This window comes from Poecilia reticulata, chromosome 18 (genome assembly GCF_904066995.2).
Source record: "Poecilia reticulata chromosome 18, P_reticulata-male-v2, whole genome shotgun sequence".
NCBI lineage: Eukaryota > Metazoa > Chordata > Actinopteri > Cyprinodontiformes > Poeciliidae > Poecilia > Poecilia reticulata.
Window position 1 is genome coordinate 4,019,708 of NC_088847.1, and position 18,001 is coordinate 4,037,708.

At 42.0% G+C, this 18,001-nt stretch overlaps 1 protein-coding gene across 9 annotated transcripts in view; it reads left to right on the forward strand.

Moving 5' to 3' along the window:
* The window catches only part of nrxn2b (neurexin 2b), an 811,982-nt gene that overhangs the window by 73,638 nt on the left and 720,343 nt on the right, over nucleotides 1-18,001 (forward strand). For all 9 annotated transcript variants that reach the window (XM_081599837.1, XM_081599839.1, XM_081599838.1 and 6 more), the window contains exon 2: nucleotides 4,537-5,820. In XM_081599837.1, coding sequence (XP_081455963.1) covers nucleotides 5,109-5,820 — 712 coding nt within the window. In that variant the 5' untranslated portion in view covers nucleotides 4,537-5,108. The remainder of the gene's footprint in view (nucleotides 1-4,536; nucleotides 5,821-18,001) is intronic.

Here is an 18,001-nt window from a genome sequence, read left to right on the forward strand (position 1 = left end):
TGCCCATGTTTTTCATTTTGACCAGAAATATTGAAAGCAGCTTCATATGCTGCTCTGGGTAATTAGAGCTCAGTGGTAGCAACGGCAGCAACTTCACGCTGACTGATGGTACACCAGTGGGCTTCTCACACGCCTAGATGAATGACTTTTGCTGTTTGAGTGCCTGCTTGTGTTCTACAAACTCCTTGGTTCGCCCAGTTTCACACGTTTTTCTTTTTTTTCCTGAGCTACGTCTCCATTATCCTCCCACCGTGTAAATGTTTGAGTTTTCTCAGTCGTTTTATGATACCAGAAAGGTGTGCGGTCGTCGTATTTACGGTTCTAAATGACGCGTCCAGTACGGCGGAGAGAAACGCAACACGGTGAGCTCCCTTTAGTGCTGACGGATAGCGAATTATTCGAAGCAGGCCTAATCTGATCGTCGGTGGGCTGAGTGTTCGCCGAAGGACGAAGATGAAAGCCTGGCGCCGCTCCATGCAACAGGTGTGCGACGGTCTGTGGGGGAATCTAAAGACCCGGGGCCAAGGCGGAGCTCGGCAAGAGCTGGATTAAAAATGAAAACACATTTATGCCAAGGCACGCCGTGAGTGCAGAGGAAAATGCTCGTTGTATTTGCAGAAAAAAAAGCAGATATTAAATTCCTCCAAACAGAATCCGACTGTAGAGGAAGAGAGATCCATACTCCCCTTTTGATCAGACAAGTCAGTTTATCTCTTCTACATTTAATTGTGTTGGAATCAGTCCTTCTAGCAAGAGAGTTTTGTATTTGTTGGGCGTGAGAGCAACTTGCGTCGCTGTATGTTCTATTGTTTCAGTGACATCCAGCCTTTGTCTCTAGTGAGGAAATAAAAGTAAGAAATGGGACACTTTGCGCTGCAGTTTGAACGTAGCCGCAGACACTTTGGAACAGAGTCTGTCAAGATTATGCCAGCTTTTCCCCAGGGGGGGGATGAGAGAGGAAATGGGTCAACGGTGGCTCACATGACTCCCGAGTTATTCTGAGGGGTGAAGAGCTTTGTGTGGACAAAATGTGTAGTGATAGTTTATGATGACGGTGGGGAAAGATTCAAGCTCACGGTGAATTTCTACCAACTTTTTAATTTGAGAAAGAGCATTGTTTTTTTTTTTCTTGGTGAGAGCATTTACAGGTTTTCTTGAAGATTCTGAATCGTCCGTCGTAAAACCAGATGGATGCAGCAGCCATACGCAGTTCATTTTCACAAAGGAACACAGTGAAGGCATAATGATGGTCACTGAGGGCCGAAACATCGGCTGAACTCGGTCAACTTTCCTTATCGTTTCACAATAAGGAAACGTAAAGTTTACAATTACTTAGTTGTTTTGGAATTTGCAGGAGACGCATTTCACTCTATGTTCAGTCATTATGTTCCATTTTGTGTTTTTGTAAAGTATTGTTAATCACACAAATGTTATTATTTTTCCCAGTACCACTGTATATTGGGAAAACCTCTCCAGCCCACTCAGGTCTTCTGGTTCTGGTCGGCTCTGCATCTCCAGAACCAAACATGGAGAAACGGCATTCAGCTTCTATGCACCGCAAATCTAGAACATTTCAAATAGGAATTCAAATACATCACATGTCAGATTCTATCGATCTAATATGTGAGGTACCCCAAAGTTCTGTTTTTTTTATTTATTTATTTATTGCTATTTACTCATAACCTTGAGAAGATCAAGTAGCTGAATGTTTTTTTGCATTTGTGAATATTTTAGTTCTACGGAAAATCCGTGAATAGGTGAGTTTAAAAAAACAGAAAACTCCTGAAATAGGTAAATAATGATCCACAAATATTCAGCGGTCCATTGTTAGACATCCTGTCTTTTAAAAATGTTAACCTCTGTAACTGACTGCTGTGAATCCTAAGTTGATTCCTCCTAAAAATGTAAATGTTCATTCAAAAACTGATTTCAAAGAACTTTCTCAAAGATGACAAACACCTGGACAAGAACAGGATCACATAAAATCAGCTTTTTAGGGTTTCTGTAAAGCTTTTCACTCCGTGGCTTTTATTTATTTGGAAAGAGAGGATGCCAGTTTGGAATTGCTCTCTCAAAGAAGAACATCAAAAACCAGAGCTGCACAATACATCAAATCCTAATCATCACCACTATAAGTATGCAGTAGACTGTTTGGAGGCAGTATTTGGCAGGCTTCTGCATTTCACGTGCCATGCATTCCAGTTTTGCATCCAATAATTTAGATTATAATATTAAACCAGTTGGACAGACTTTTAACTGTTGATTGTTCCCTAGCTGAACTAGGTCTTAGTAAATAATATGCTAAAAAAAAGGGAGAGAGGAAGGGAAATATTATAACAATTAGGGGAAAACATAACTAGAAACATGTAGTACATCATAATAAATATGAATTCGGTTCAATTACCAAAAACTTTATTAATCCCAAAGGTAAATTAGAAGTTATTGTAACTCATATTACTATTTAAAGAGTTTTAGCACAGCTTCTGATGGTTGTGGGTAGGAAGAGTCTTCTGTAGCAGTCAGTATCGTCTCAAATCTGAAAAGTGTCTGACTGAAGACAGCCTGCTGTGGTTTGACAGTTTAAACAGACACTCAAATTTCATGAAATGATGAACATTATGAAACTGCTGCGACATGGCAACACTAACGTTTTAACGCCTTGTTTTTCATCCAAACCTGCTCAAAAGTGTCTTGCAGTACTTGTAGTTCATCCTCAAATACAAGTAAAGAAAAAAAAAAAAAAACGGTTACTCAGAAGGTTACAGAAGGTTACTCCATGCTGTAGCTTCAGATACCTTAAAATCTTTGATTGGTGTCCGTGAGATTCAATATTCCCATTTTCCTGAACACATCGTTATTCCCAGCTTATTAAGAAATAAACGGTTCAAATATGGCCTGACTGAATTATTGCTGACAAAAGCAGCAATAATTAGAACGCAAGAAATCCGATCTCAGCAATCTCTAAGACTGTAAGCAGACAGAAGTGAAAGTTCAGCAGTGAAAGATGAAGTATTTCAACTCATAAGATGCATATCAGTACTTGTTCTTTAGCAATTAGTTTTATTTTCTTTGCCCGATTTGCTGGTTTAGCTTCTAAACAAATTGGGAATAAACCTTTGCATATATCTGTCTTATGTATTATAGTAGTAAAAACACTGTTTTCTGGAAAGTGTTCACACACATGCGCAAAGTAAGCTGGACTGATTTTATCTCTCCTATTCACTTTTCAGAAGCTGCTTTATCCCAATTGACCCTCATTTATAAATGTAATGTATTATAAAAAAATATTACAGGGTTCTTCAACCCATTAAACATGTTAAACTCGACTTATTGAACCAGGCAGGATGTAAACCTTATTTTTTCTCATAAGCATCAGAAGCCAACTTGACCTCTTTACTGCCACACTCCAACCCGACGTTTTACCCAAATAAGATGATTGGAGCAGTTGCACATCAACAGCTATTTGACTGCCTTTATGTGTGCACTCCATTAAAACACTCCTCCTGGGAGGAAACCTCAAAGAGAGATTTAATGGGCTTAAAAAATGGAGCATAGCAAAACCAAAACAAACTCCCTGTGGAATCTAGACTTAAGTGTTTATGGTATCACATTTTTCATCTTTGTCAGGGAGATGCTGCAGCGCGTCTGCACACACTGACTTCAGGCTTTTTTTTTTTTTTGAGTGAGAAGCTTAAAATGTGCTGTTGATCTGAAGCAGATTTAATATTGTTAGGGTGTTTGATTGTATATATCTTTGCTTTATTAGGCTTAATAATAGAAGTGAAAACCAGCCTTTTATCGTTTGAATGCAGTGTTGTATTTTGTTTTATGGTAGGAAACGAGAACATCCAGCAAGGCAAAATGGCCAAAATTTCACTTTTTCATTAAAGTCTGTCTCTGACATTTTCAGCTGCTCTCGGTGTTCTTCCTAATCTTCCTCCATGTTGTGCTTTGAGATCACGATTACGCTGCTTCTTTCTGTCCGTTTCTCTTTTTCTCTTTCCTTTTCTTGCATCCAGCCATGATTGGTATTGTCACATTAAAGCAGTGTAGGGTAACGGAGGGCGGGGGGAGCATGAGCAGAGTTGAGTCTTGCTTTAATTTTAGACTGTCTGTGATGGAAATTAAATCTCACTCAAGAATTAATGGCTGGGGATCAGGTTGAGCCCCAGGGTCAAGATCTGCTATTCACATAGCTATTGACTCTGCAGCACTCCACTCTGAATTACATTGGATTTAATGATGTGTGTTTGCAAACGCATGTCTGTAGTGTATATGCGCGTGTGTGTGCTACAGTGATGGGGCTTGCTTTTTAAATATGAACTATTTCTGTGTGAAGGCACAGGTGTTGATTGCTCCCTACATTGAACTTTATTACAAAGCTCCGTAATGGTATCTCACTATGGTTCAGTACGTCATTAAAACGTAAAGTAGATTTTGTTTTAGTTTTTTTTTATTTATTTATTTTTTTTTTTTTTATCAATTGATACAGTGTTGGCATATAACTTACATTTATTTTCTGTTTCTTTTTTCTAGGAAAAAAGCTGCAAGCTGCTGCTACAATCATGGAACCGATACCTACATAAATCTTAAGGCTTTGGAAAAGTGGGAGATCATGGGGAAAATATGAACCTCTTGTACCCTGCAGCTGATACTCTTTAAAGCTGCCACCTTATGTCCTTTTATTTTTCTTGACAAGAACACCCTCCCCCAAAGTGTTTGGCACAGCTCGAAAATTTGTGGAAATTTCCTCAAAATCTAGACATTAGAGACGTTTTAGTCCAAGGCACAGAAGGACCCTTCAAAGTGTCTCACTGGATTAAAATTGTTATATTTCCCCTCTTTTACCCTCCGGCTGCTTCTTAAGTCTTTCAAGCACCAACTGATGGAGAAACGAAGGAAAGAGTCAGGATAAGGACGAGAGTTATCGTAACAGGAAGTGAAGGGAGATACTGCCTGTTGGCTTGGGAACTTGGAACAGGGCTCCTGTGAGCAAGTTTTATATTCCGTTTAAATTGTTTGTACAGCTTATATAAATTGAAACTGGGGATTGGCTTTGTGGCTACAAAGCATCAAAAAAAGGCAAAGAAAACATTGGAAATTTTAGTATGACAAGGGTGTTAAGATTCCTATGCTGGCCCCTGTGGCCTTTGGCCCTTTTCAGCATGCTAGCTACTGTGGACATGCTGGAATTTGGTGGGGCAACAGGCCAGTACGCACGCTATGGCCGCTGGGAAGCAGGATCCGTGGGTGAGCTCAGCTTCAGTCTCAAGACCAACGTCAGCCAGGCCTTGGTGCTCTATCTGGACGACGGTGGGAACTGCGACTTCTTGGAGCTGCTTATCGCCGGCGGCCGCCTTCAGCTGCGTTTCGCCATCCACTGTGCCGAGCCGGCCATTCTGCACATGGAGACGCGGGTCAACGACGACCGCTGGCACATGGTCTTGCTCACCCGCAATTTTCGCGAGACTTTGCTAATGGTGGATGGCGAGACAAAAGTGGCCGAGGTCAAATCAAAGAGGAAGGAAATGGCTGTGGTCAGCGACCTATTCGTGGGTGGGATCCCTCTCGACGTGCGCCTCTCTGCTCTGACCTCCAGCACTGTTAAGTATGAGCCACCCTTCATGGGGCTAATCACCAATCTGAAGGTGGGGGAGATGCCACCCACACTGTTAAACAGCCAAGGCATTGAGAGCGACCTGGAGTACCTCTGCACCAAACAAAACCCGTGCTTCAATGGAGGGTTTTGCTCAATTCACTATGGAGAAGTTCACTGTGACTGCACCCACACCCGCTTCAGGGGGAAGTACTGCAAGGAAGGTAAGGACCCGTCTCACTGTGCATGTGTCTGTGCTGATCGGATTTGTTGTTGTGTGGTACCAATTTGGACATCAGTCTTGCTTTTCTGACGTGAAATTGCAGGTGAAAATATTGCCTGACTTGGTTTGAATAACATATGCAGAAAAACAGTGTTTTGATATACTGGATGCATAAAGCAGTTTTTCTCCACAAAACTCTAATGATAACCAAAGTAAATATTGGTAATTTTATTGCTTAAACACACCCAGCGAAAAAGCCTGTATCAATGTGCCTTGGTTCATGTACCAGTGACCACCTGGAGATTTCAGAGGAATGCTGAGATGCTTAATTCCAATAATGGAACTTATAGAAGTTTACATACACCATATTGCCAAATTGATTGAGTCAACTTCTCAAAATGGTAAAGGTGTTCCAATCCCTTCTTTGGCCACAGGTATACAGGCCGCTTTATCACAGTGGAGTCAGTGGATTCTGAGGGGCAAAGGTCACCAATCTTCAAGAGAACCAATGGTTCAAGTCGCCATCAAATTTGCTCAAGGAACAGGGCTCAGAGATCTCAGTGGAATGACTTGAGCAGCTGCATTAAAGCTGGATATTATCATGTGTAATGCAAAGTGCTGGATGAAGTGGTGTAAATCATGCTGTCATTAGAACATGGAGAGCTATAAATGTGTTGTTTGAAGGGACATTTCTTACCTTTTCCCTGAAATGGCACTTGAATTGAGTCGAGCGTAAAGTTTGGTGGACAGGGTATTATAGTGCGTGACTTATCTTCAGGAGTTGAACTTTTGACAACTTCATGCTCCAGACTTTGTGGTGACAGTTTGACAAAGCCCCAACCCCAGAAAACTTGCTAAGCCCAGTGGTTGGGGCATTCGGCAGTCATTCATCCAGCTGCCATTTTTTTAGTTAAAAAATGCTTAAAGCTGATGGGGGCACAAGTAAAGCCTGGTGGCCTGCCAGGCTTATAATACACATGGGGGGAAACCCTGGTTTGATAATGGCTGATCATGCACCATTGAAGCACAGTCTGCAAAGGTATAAAAAGGAGTTTGGTGTGTAGAAACATGACTGTACCTGCACAGAGTCCTGTCCTCAGAGTGGAGGCTGTAACACAGGCAACTCTGACCAAGGAAATGTTCTCCTGGGAGAGCGGTCACATCCGCCTGTGAATGGCTGAAGTCAGTGAATACTTGAGACTTCCTCCCAAATGCTGAGAACTGCCTATTTTCAACCATCAAACATACCTCTACTGAGCATTAATACATGCAGGCATGCTTTCCAAATGTGAACTATTTGTGTATCGGCGGTTATCGCAGGAGCTAGCCACCATAAACTGTCTTATTTCTGATCTTGGGGATACAGCCAATCGGCTCAAAGGGGAAACAAACGGGAAACAAACGGCAGCCAATAGTGCTGCTTTGGGGACAGCCAATAGTGTGTCAAGCAGCATCACACCCAGGTATTTCTTGTTTTCAATCTACATGTTGTTTTGATGAAACAGTAGCGGGTGTTTCACAAATCATTTGGAGTTGAATTCCAAAAAAAGTTCAACCTGCAAAGTATAAAATTCCCGATCACAACCAAGGTTTCTAAACATCTTCAATTAGTTACTTATTATCATAATAAATATCCCTGAGACAGTGTTTATGTTCTTTTCATAATGATACTGTAATTGTCTAGTAGTTAAGGTAAGACTTTTTTCTGGACTGTTCAGACAGTACAACTTTCAGATTTTGTAAGTATTACATCAATATTACATTCATTTCAAAACTATATGTACCATGATATATGGAAAGATGCAACATACTAGATCACGTACAGTGCAGACACTCGACATTGTTGTGTTTTTGTTCTCCTCGCTCCTCTCCTGCTTTTATTCCGAACCAGCCCGCTGCTGCTGGCGAGCGGCCCGCTCCTGCCTCCTCCTGCCCGCTCCAGCCCGCTCCTGCCTCCTCCTGCCCGCTCCAGCCCGCTCCTGCCTCCTCCTGCCCGCTCCAGCCCGCTCCTACCTCCTCCAGCCCGCTCCTGCCTCCTCCTGCCCGCTCCAGCCCGCTCCTGCCCGCTCCTGCCTCCTCCTGCCCGCTCCTGCCTCCTCCTGCCTCCTCCTGCCCGCTCCTGCCTCCTCCTGCCCGCTCCTGCCTCCTCCTGCCCGCTCCAGCCCGCTCCTGCCTCCTCCTGCCTCCTCCTGCCCGCTCCTGCCCGCTCCTGCCCGCTCCTGCCTCCTCCTGCCTCCTCCTGCCTCCTCCTGCCCGCTCCAGCCCGCTCCTGCCTCCTCCTGCCCGCTCCAGCCCGCTCCTACCTCCTCCAGCCCGCTCCTGCCTCCTCCTGCCCGCTCCAGCCCGCTCCTGCCTCCTCCAGCCCGCTCCTGCCCCCTCCTGCCCGCTCCTGCCTCCTCCTGCCCGCTCCAGCCCGCTCCTGCCTCCTCCTGCCTCCTCCAGCCCGCTCCTGCCTCCTCCTGCCCGCTCCTGCCTCCTCCTGCCCGCTCCTGCCTTCTCCTGCCCGCTCCAGCCCGCTCCTGCCTCCTCCTGCCCGCTCCTGCCTCCTCCTGCCCGCTCCAGCCCGCTCCTGCCTCCTCCTGCCCGCTCCAGCCCGCTCCAGCCCGCTCCAGCCCGCTCCTGCCTCCTCCTGCCCGCTCCAGCCCGCTGCCTTTGCTCTGGGGACGTCAGCTCATGTCAAACCTGCTTCTGTTTTAAACCCCTGGAATAACACATCCCATTTCCATATTTGTGGTTTCTCCTTATTTTTCACATTCATCCTGTTTTTTTTTTTTTCCTTTTTTTGTTTCTCTTCATCTTGGAGTAAAATTCCTCCCATCTTGCCTCCTACCTTCTTTTCTCAAGGCCATCTGCTCTCCACCTCCCTTCACCTCTCTCCCTGTCTGCTTCTCTTGAGGTGACTCCCTTCCTCCTCTTATCTTCTTACCCTTTACCTGCTGTCAGCACTTCACAGTCCTGCCTCTCCTCCTCCTGCACTTATCGCCCTCCTCTGCTGCTTTCATGTGTCTGCGTCTCCACCCCCATCCTACTTGTGAATTCTCTAATTCCCCATGTAGCCATGAGGAATTGCTCTCTCCATCTTGATCATTTGTACTCTGGGTGGGGGGTACGGTGGGAAAAGCTCTTCATCCCTCATTATCGGCGTGACTTATAAATGTTGCATTATTACTTTCGGAATAATCAATACGCTCGGTATCTCGCAGCTTTTCCCATGTGATGAAATGACGTGTAATTAGCGCAAAGAACTGCAGATAGCTTCATCGCCGCCGGTTACGTGCTGGTTGTTTGAAGTGACGCGTTTTTTTGCGCGGCCCACACTTCAGTTTTGACAGCGCTGGAAAAAGATATCCAGCCAAACAAAAATATTTAGTTCTTCTTTCTTTTTATTAACCTGAGGTGGAAAAACTAAAACTGGCATTTAGATCAAAGCCTTTTCAAACCTTCTTAGGTGAGACGGAGATGCCATATTGTCGCCTTTGTAATCCAGCGACTCAAAGTCTCACTCTGTATTTACTTGACTATTACTTCTTGCAGCTCAAGACTCGGGAGCTAAAGTGAAAAAGCCACGCAGGTCTTTTCTGTTCCCTCCGATTTTCTGTCCAACTTTCATAATTACTTTAATGTCTCGAAGCCTCTCTCCTCGCGTTCTTGTCCATGTACTTTACCTAAGATTGCCGTCTGGGTGAAGAAAAGCATACACTACTGCCTGTCTCTCGGCTAAATTGAGAGTAGAATACCAATGTAGGGCTAGAATGACTGCAGGAAGCATTTGTCCTTTTGAAATGGAGCGAGGAGGGGAGGAAAATGAGGTGGCTGAGGCGATATGAAGGTGTGCAAGGCAGGAACAGAAATTTGGGGGAGGTAAGAATGATGATGAAAAAACTAAAAAGGGGTGAACGGTTGGGGTGCTGTGGTGGCGCAGGGGCAAAGCACGACCCAGATATGGAGGCCCTAGTCTTCGTGGCGGTAGTCGCAGGTCTTCCCTCTCTTACCCTCTTTTCTCTCTGACTACTTTCAAATAAAGGCCACTAGAGCCAACAAAACCTTTAAAAAAAAAAACTGGAAAGGGGTGAACGGCGGAGCAGTTGCCTTGCAGAAAGAAGGTCCAGGTTTTGAATCCCAGCCCCTGGGGGTCTTTGTGGGTGGAGTTTGCATGTTCTCCATGTGTACTAGATGCTTCCTCTCACAGTCCAAAACATGACTGTTGGGTTACCCGGATTGTTGTGCCTCTGCGGTTCCCTGTGATGGACTGGCCAGCTGTCGGGTTTGTACCCTGCATCTCGCCCAATGACCACTGGAAATACACACCCTGAAAGGTTTTTCCATGCACTCTGAAACGAATCAGCAAGCTTTCAGTAAACATGCAGACATGCTTTATTTACTCAAAAGCACCGTTTTTATCATGCCTTTTATTTAACGTTAGATTTATACATGCAACTTCATCTATAAATCAACAACTGCTTGTCAGATGTACATTAATATTTTGAAGAGTCTGAATACTAATCTTTATGTAAAGATTAATATTTGTAACCATGGAAAAGAGACAAAGGGGGCGGGGTTTGGACAAGAAACCCACTGGTTACAGAACAAACCACCTACATTCCTGAACCTCTGCCACCTATAATTTAAGTAAAGCATCATTTTATTGTATCCTCATACGTTATGAAGCATAATAAGCCAGAATCCACTTACAGCATGTTGTCCATTTCGAACAAATAACGGATCTATGGTCTTACTCATGACAATGTGATTGGACATTTTGGACTACTCAACTAAGTCAGCCTAAAGTAGAGTATTTGCTAAAATCTGCAAATACGTGAGAGCACCATTCTAAAAATAATACTAGCTTTAATAGCCTAAACACCATATATTTCTTAATAAGTAATAATATCCACAGTAGAAACCGCCTTAGCACGACAGCAGAAGATAACATCTAAAGTCTCCCTCTTTCCAGTGTTGTAGAGTCCAGCCAATCACCGGTGAAGCCAATCACCAGTGAAGGAAAATAAATTGCGGTCCCACAGCCTATAGCGTGTCAGGTAGCAGTGCACCGAGATATTTCAGTTTTTGATATGCAATATGGAAAATTTCACAAAAAAGATGGGTTTTCCATGAGAAATATTCAGTTACATTCCACATATAAATATGTGAATACTCAACCTTTTTGTTTTTGCTAACCTAGACATCAGCTTGGATGAGTAAAACTGATTTTCTAAGACACACATCTCTATTTCACAACACATAACATCTGACATCTAAACATAGACCCCACATTGTGTCAAAAGCTAATATGTACCTTAATATACCCATGCTTTTGTTATGTCCGGTTAGACTGAGACCACTCTGACTGCTGACCTCACTCATGCCTCAAAAAGATCCTGTTAAGTATTTTCCTTCATTAAATTTGTTGAAGACAGATTAACATAGGGAACAAATATAAACATTAATCAATAAGCCAAAGAGTTTTAATTATTACCAATGAAGCTCACATATTACTTTAGTGATTGATGTGCTTTAAAAAAAAACTCAGTTCTTCCCCTTTTTAATCATCCTATTAGAATGCAATTTGTAATGGTTAGAGGTTTGCGTTTTACCATTATGAGTTGTAATTAAAGCAGCTCTGTGACTCTGTAGGCCATTGTTTTTGTAATTGATGCTGACCTCTGCCCCATTCTTGGGTTGACCTCTAAGTAGAAATGCAGGCAAGTCAGGAGTTCTCAAGTCAATGTAATTAGGATGTAAGTGAATGACTACTTTTATATTATGACAGTAATTAATGAGCAGACAACTAACAATGGTGCTTATTTATTTGAAAAGAGACGATGCAGAAGCATTAGCAGAGTTAAACTCTGCTAATGTGGCAGATTTAGCCGACAGGGTCGTTTTAATCATTAGCCTCAGGTTGATGATACAACAATTATAAAACAGCTAAAATAAGGTGGCAAAATTTGACTTAAACAGACATAGAATGAAAAGCATAAAACAAAATAAAAGGAAAATAAAAGGCTTATGAATATTCAGATTTATGATAAGCCTTAAACTCTAGTATTATAAACTGTTCAAATATTTACAACCTGATGCCATCCCAAATATTCAAATTCAACTATTTCTTCGCTGTAACAGGCTGGTCACCTGACTGGTCACCTGACTGGTCACACTCTGTTGTGGGATGCCATCCTGTTCGTCAACCAACGCTTTTTCACAAGTCGTCCAAGTCGTTTTATGATCTTGCATGTGTTCCTTGAGGTTGGACTGCATGCAGTACGTCATGGTTGTTGAGAATACAGAATTTTCTCAAATGCATTTGTGCCTTTGTTTAAAATTTGTTTTATGGATTTATTATCTGATCTGTTTGTGATAAAACGATAATATTTGATGGGGGGGGAAACAATCAAAGAATTAACACACATCCACCATAGTTAGCAACAACTGCTAACTATGGTCTTAATGACTTAATGATTTTTGTAGATGAAAATAGCTTTTGGCAGCTTTGACTTAATATCTCAAGGACATGGAGTGGAGTTGAGCAGAACATGAAAAACATGAAATGTTATCAAGCTGCTGGACTCAGGAAACAGGAATACAACCTACAGCAGCTGCGTTGTCTGGATAACGTCATAGGCTCAGTTGTTCAGTGTTCAATAACAGATTCTAGAAGTCTGTTCTGTACTTGATTCATACGGGATGTAATAATTGATCTTGGACATTTTTTGCATGTTTAAAAACCACAGTGTCGCTGTCATATGTTTGGACTGTAAACACGTCTGAAAGAAACACTGTTAGCAATTATGTGTGAAGAAGGTTCATGGAGTCAAATCTCACATTTCTTTTTGAGGAGGAAGTTTATCTGAGCATGTCTCGCAAACATGCTCTCATTATTACATGATATAAATTTTCCAGTCACCGTTCCAGGGAGTCACGCAGTAAACTGACCCTAAACGGGTTGGTGGTCCCCGACTCAGAGAGAATCTGTGACCTGAGGCGAAACTCTGGCTGCAGAGCCGAGGAGAGGAACAGTTCTGTTTTTAGGAAATCCCACATGCGCTGTAGATCGTCAGTTGTAGATGTTTTATATTGTACCCTGGATGTGTGCTGGACACAGCAGAGCGAACTGACCCGTCAGCTGTTTTAGTTTGGAACAGGAATTCAACACAGAATTGTACATATTCTAGATTTAAGGGGGTATCTTTTTATAAATTTGACAGAGAGCTCACATTAAATGTTACATTAATAAGTTATTGTTTTGTAGAATCGTCTTAACTTCCTACTTTTTTTAATTTCCTGGCTCAGGTGTTTGCTATTGGGAATAACGTTTTTCTTCAACTGAAAATCACTGTAAGAAAAACTGATTTGTGTTGTTGTGGAGTGTGCGGCTGAAAACGGGAAGCTCAACTTTTTTTTCTCTTCAATAATGAGGGAGCAGAACTCTGAAAACATGCTGCAGATCTTCCTGAGATGGACTTAACTGAATATCAAGACATTGCCTTCTGCATCCAACTATGCAGGTATTAGGCAGTAACTGCACTGAAGCTTCAATAATCTGTATTTTAAAACCTACCACCAAACAGCAACCGCAGGGACTTTCAGGGTAGAATAAAATATTTTTAATTTCCTGCTAATAATCTCTGCAAATTCGGAAACGGTGTTGAAGCTTTAGAAAGGTGCTTTAGACACACTAATCGGCTTTTGTTAGGGCTGCATAATATGACTGAAAAATGTTTCATGACATGAGCTTTTCCTATCAGTCGATATCAATAGCTACTGATTAGTTTTTTTTTTCTTTTAAATATCTGAAATACTGCCAAACTGGTGGCCAATGGGACTGAAACTGCTGCTGCTCAAGTTACTCCACAGGTTGTTGCTAGGTAACCAAAGAGCAAGCGAGTTAGTTGATGCCACTCATGTAACTTACCTGACGTTCAGCAGCTAACGCTAAAGCCTTTTCTGTTCAGTGAAATGATAGAATATTCTATCAGTCAGACCTGAATGGGAATGATCAGAGAGAGGGAGGGTCTGCCTCCCTCTCTCTTCTTGATGCTGATTGGTTGTCCACCCAAAGCAGAAATCAGGCAAGCTATTGATATTGGCTTCTGTGGTAGTGCTACAGAAGCACTTTCTACTGTGTGCATTGAGTTTGAACTATTGAATTATGTTATTATAGGTGTTTTCTGAGGGGTTCTCAAGTATTTATGAATTTTATATATTTGCGTGTGACTGTGATGTCTAATCCCTGGACCAGGGGTCCACTGTACTGCAGAAAATCTTAATAAAATAACTAAATCAGAGCTCACTTTCTTGAGTTTAAGAGGCACAAACCTTGTTCTAAACATGAATACAACATTAATACTTTTTAGCAGATTCTTTGTACATTGATTAAAAGAAAGAGGAGAGAAAAAGGCATGGAGAGAAGGGATCCTTTGGTAATATTTTAGCCATTTTGTCTATATGGACAGACACTAAAGTGAATTCCTGATGGACCAGTTCTCAGCGCCTATAGTTGAGATTAAACAACTTCTCAGACACAATGAGCCCCTCAGGTTTTACTCCTCTGGCTTTGAAAGATTCTTTGTAACCAAGGATATATTATAAATAAATATATTATAATAATATAATAAATACATATATTTAGAGATGTGTCGACTAACTCGGCAAGTGTTGCATTTGCTCGTTTTCACCTCTCCCCCTCCAAAGCAGAATGGTTAGCACCGTTCTGCTAGCCTGTATGCTGTGTTTCTTGTTTGTCTGTCTGTTAATACAGTTGCAGAAACGTTGCGGCTCAAGCATGTCAAAGGGACGTATTGATCCTGACATGCAGGGGAGTATTTGGCCTGAAAATACCTGAAGAAACTGAAACGCCATCAGTGTGGGTTTCCACACAACAAGGTGACATTCATTATTACATTATAGATCTCCTGCGAACCGAGCTAGCTCCCTGACATTTATTTCCTAATTCAGCGCTCCAAACAGACAGGCCCACCTATGGAGTTAATACAGCGCAAGCAACATCAAATTACTCGGAAATGAGCGTCTGATTGCCGATGTGCCTGCTGCTTTAATGCTGTCACTCAAGTTGCAGATTGTTGTTGCTCGTGGCTCATCAGCATTAGCGAGGCTTCTCAACAGGAAGGCTAAAAGTTAGCCTGTGTTTTTCTATTTTTTAACAGCCCTTGTGTGAGTGTTTTCCCAACTTATGGAGGAAATGCAAAGTCTCAGCTCTGCTCAGCTTGTGAGTAAAAGATGCAACGAAGATGGGAGCCGCCGTGAATTTCAGTATCCCTAAACGTAACACTGCGGATATAATGGCTTTCCATTTTTGAATGCCGTTTACTGTGTGCCTGTTTAAAAATTGATGAAGAGTATGTTGCAAAGGGTGATTGCCTATAATTAAAAGAATGGCAAATATCGACCAGTTTTTTGGACAGGGTGATGAGATCAAGGGTGAACTTTCTAACTTCCCATTTCTAAAAAATGGCTGACATTTTTTCTTGTTCCTTCATGCTGAATTGAAGCCACGGCTGACCGTGGCTGACCCAACAGCCTCTGGCTTGACAAGATGAAAATGACAAGCATCAACTCTAGTAACCCTGTTTTAGAATCAGCATAGTTTGGATGGACAGAAATGTTTTGGCTACAAAACATACAATTATATGAAGTAACATTATTCCACATTGTTTCTCTTTAAACTGTGAACCAGGTTTGTTTTATTTGATTCTATGGAGGTACATACCTCTCAGATCTTCTGGTTCTGGTCTGCTTTGCATCCCCAGAACCAGAACCAAATGAAGAGAAGCAGCATTCAGCTTCTACGCACCACAAATTTGGAACAAACTTCCAGAAAACTGTAAAACAGCTGAAACACTGGGTGCCTTTAAATCTCAACTTAAAACCCAGAAGGGATTCACTACTCAGCTTCGTGAAAATGTCTGAAACACTTTTCTTACGTTTCATCTCTGTCAGTTATTTCAGTTACAAGATGGACAGTTATGTTCACCATTAGACTCTGATATAGCAAATGATTTTTTAATAGTCTCTACTTCTAGAAAGGAACACTGAGCCATTTTAAACAAAGTTCTGTATGGCATTGTGATAGCTTACACATTGGAAAACAATGTACTAAAAGACTTAGTACATTGTATACTTTAGTACTTTGGTACAGATGCCTGAAGTACTTTCTAGAGACTTTACTATGAGCAAACTGAGTCTTGGAAAAGTCACTGGATTCCAGCTAAAAATCCCTGATGGATATGATAAGCTAACCACTTTGTGCACTTTGTTACCTGGGTTACGGTCTAAACCACGGCTGTCAAACTCATTTTTATTTTGAGCCATATCATGATCATGAATGTTCTCAAAGGGCCAGTTGTTGCCAAATGTATTGATAGAACCCATTATCAAAGTGATAAAATATGAATAAATAACTGTCTCTGGATTCAATAAGTACTGCTTAAAATTAATATATCGAACATTTTTTCTCACTGATGTGATCTGGCTCTGCACAGATTTCATTTGATTGATAAAAATAATAGTTAAGCGCACGACTGTTGTCTTGAAGGTTCTATTTATGTGTCCCTAAAGAGGCACATAAATAGATGGCCATTTATTGTTGGTCATCTATTTATGGCCATAAACAAATTGCCATAAATAGATGACCCACCATGGCCATTTTAAAAGCCATGGTAGGTCAGATTTGGCCCCCGAACCTGAGTTTGACACACTTGGTCTAAGTGGTGACAGATTGCACTGTGTTGTTGTAGTTCTTCTTCTGAGTTCTAAAAGTGACTGGTGAGGTGAGTGAAAGCTGCTTTACTGCCACCAAGTGGACTGAAGTGTAGCCATGTGCTCTCTGGGTCACATGACATCATCACGTCCATGTCACAAAAAGGATATTATTGCAGTTTGTAAATCATCGCTCATTACTATGTGACATTACTACAACAAAAACACTCGAAATCTGAAGAAGAGACTCATGGCACAAACCGATTGAAAATAGTCAAACTGGTCAGGAAGGATGGATCTGCTTGACAGAGTGTGTGTTGGAAATTTGGAAAGCCTGTAGAGAGCATAGATCTGCCTTTAATGCACCTAGGTGATGAAGAAAGTTGTTTTTACCTTTTTCTTTTTTGCATTCCTTTATAATTGGACAACAGTAGCAGCTCGAACAAAGCATAAATCTTAGATTTCCACTTGGACGGAATCAATAAGACGATGAGACGTAGCGACGCAGAGCGGCGTTTCTTTTCCCTCCGAAAGGATTATTGTTTGTTCCGTCATCCCACTCCGAAGCTGTCATCGCAACACGGCCCAACATTTATTCACAGCCATCTTTGTCAGCTAAAGGTCTTAATCACACATTTTCATAAACACACAAACACACTGACACACATCCCTCTGGCGTCACCGCTCACAAGCCAAGCAAGGAAGGTAAATATTGACTCACAGTCTTCTCATTAAAGAGCTCGCTGACTACCGGAGCCTGGGAAGGACACATAATACACCGGTTTCAAGCAGAAGTCTTGCTGTGTGTTAACATTTGCTGGTGTTAGTAGTTAATAGCGAACCCCTTTTTGTCTCCTCTTGATCCGGTGTGAGCCTTTTGCCAAGGGATCACTTGGATTATTGAATCAATTTCTTTTTCTTTTTTTTTTTTGGTCATTCTGGATTGTAGGAATTACATGAGCTCACTTTTTATTCTCCAAAGATAGTTCATATAAAAAGGGTTAATCTTGTTATGCTAGAAAGTTATGCCAAGTCCATACAATGAGCAAAGCCTCTAGCCCCATTCTCCCTGCCAAGTGTTGTCTGTACTCCACTGAGGCATGATTTGTTCTGAATTATCTTCCCAGCTTAGGGTTACAATGACGACAACGCTTTTCCCTGATGCTTTGATTTTTCTTTTTCTTTTTTTTTTGCTTATGGCTTCGGTTTCATTTTGGTCCATAACAGCTTCCAACACCAGTTTTGTGGCACTGCAGAAACGAGACATCACAGTGAAAACCGCGATCATGAATGAGCCTAATGAGATGGAAGGTAGAAGAACGGGAGCATTGTTCGGACGCGCACACGTCTGATCAGGCCTAAAAATGCTATTACCTTATTGTCACTTGAGCTGTTCTCCCTGGTTTAGCTCCAGAAGAAGCAGTGACCTTTTCAGCGCCGTCCCACATCAGGTCTGTTATGCGCTG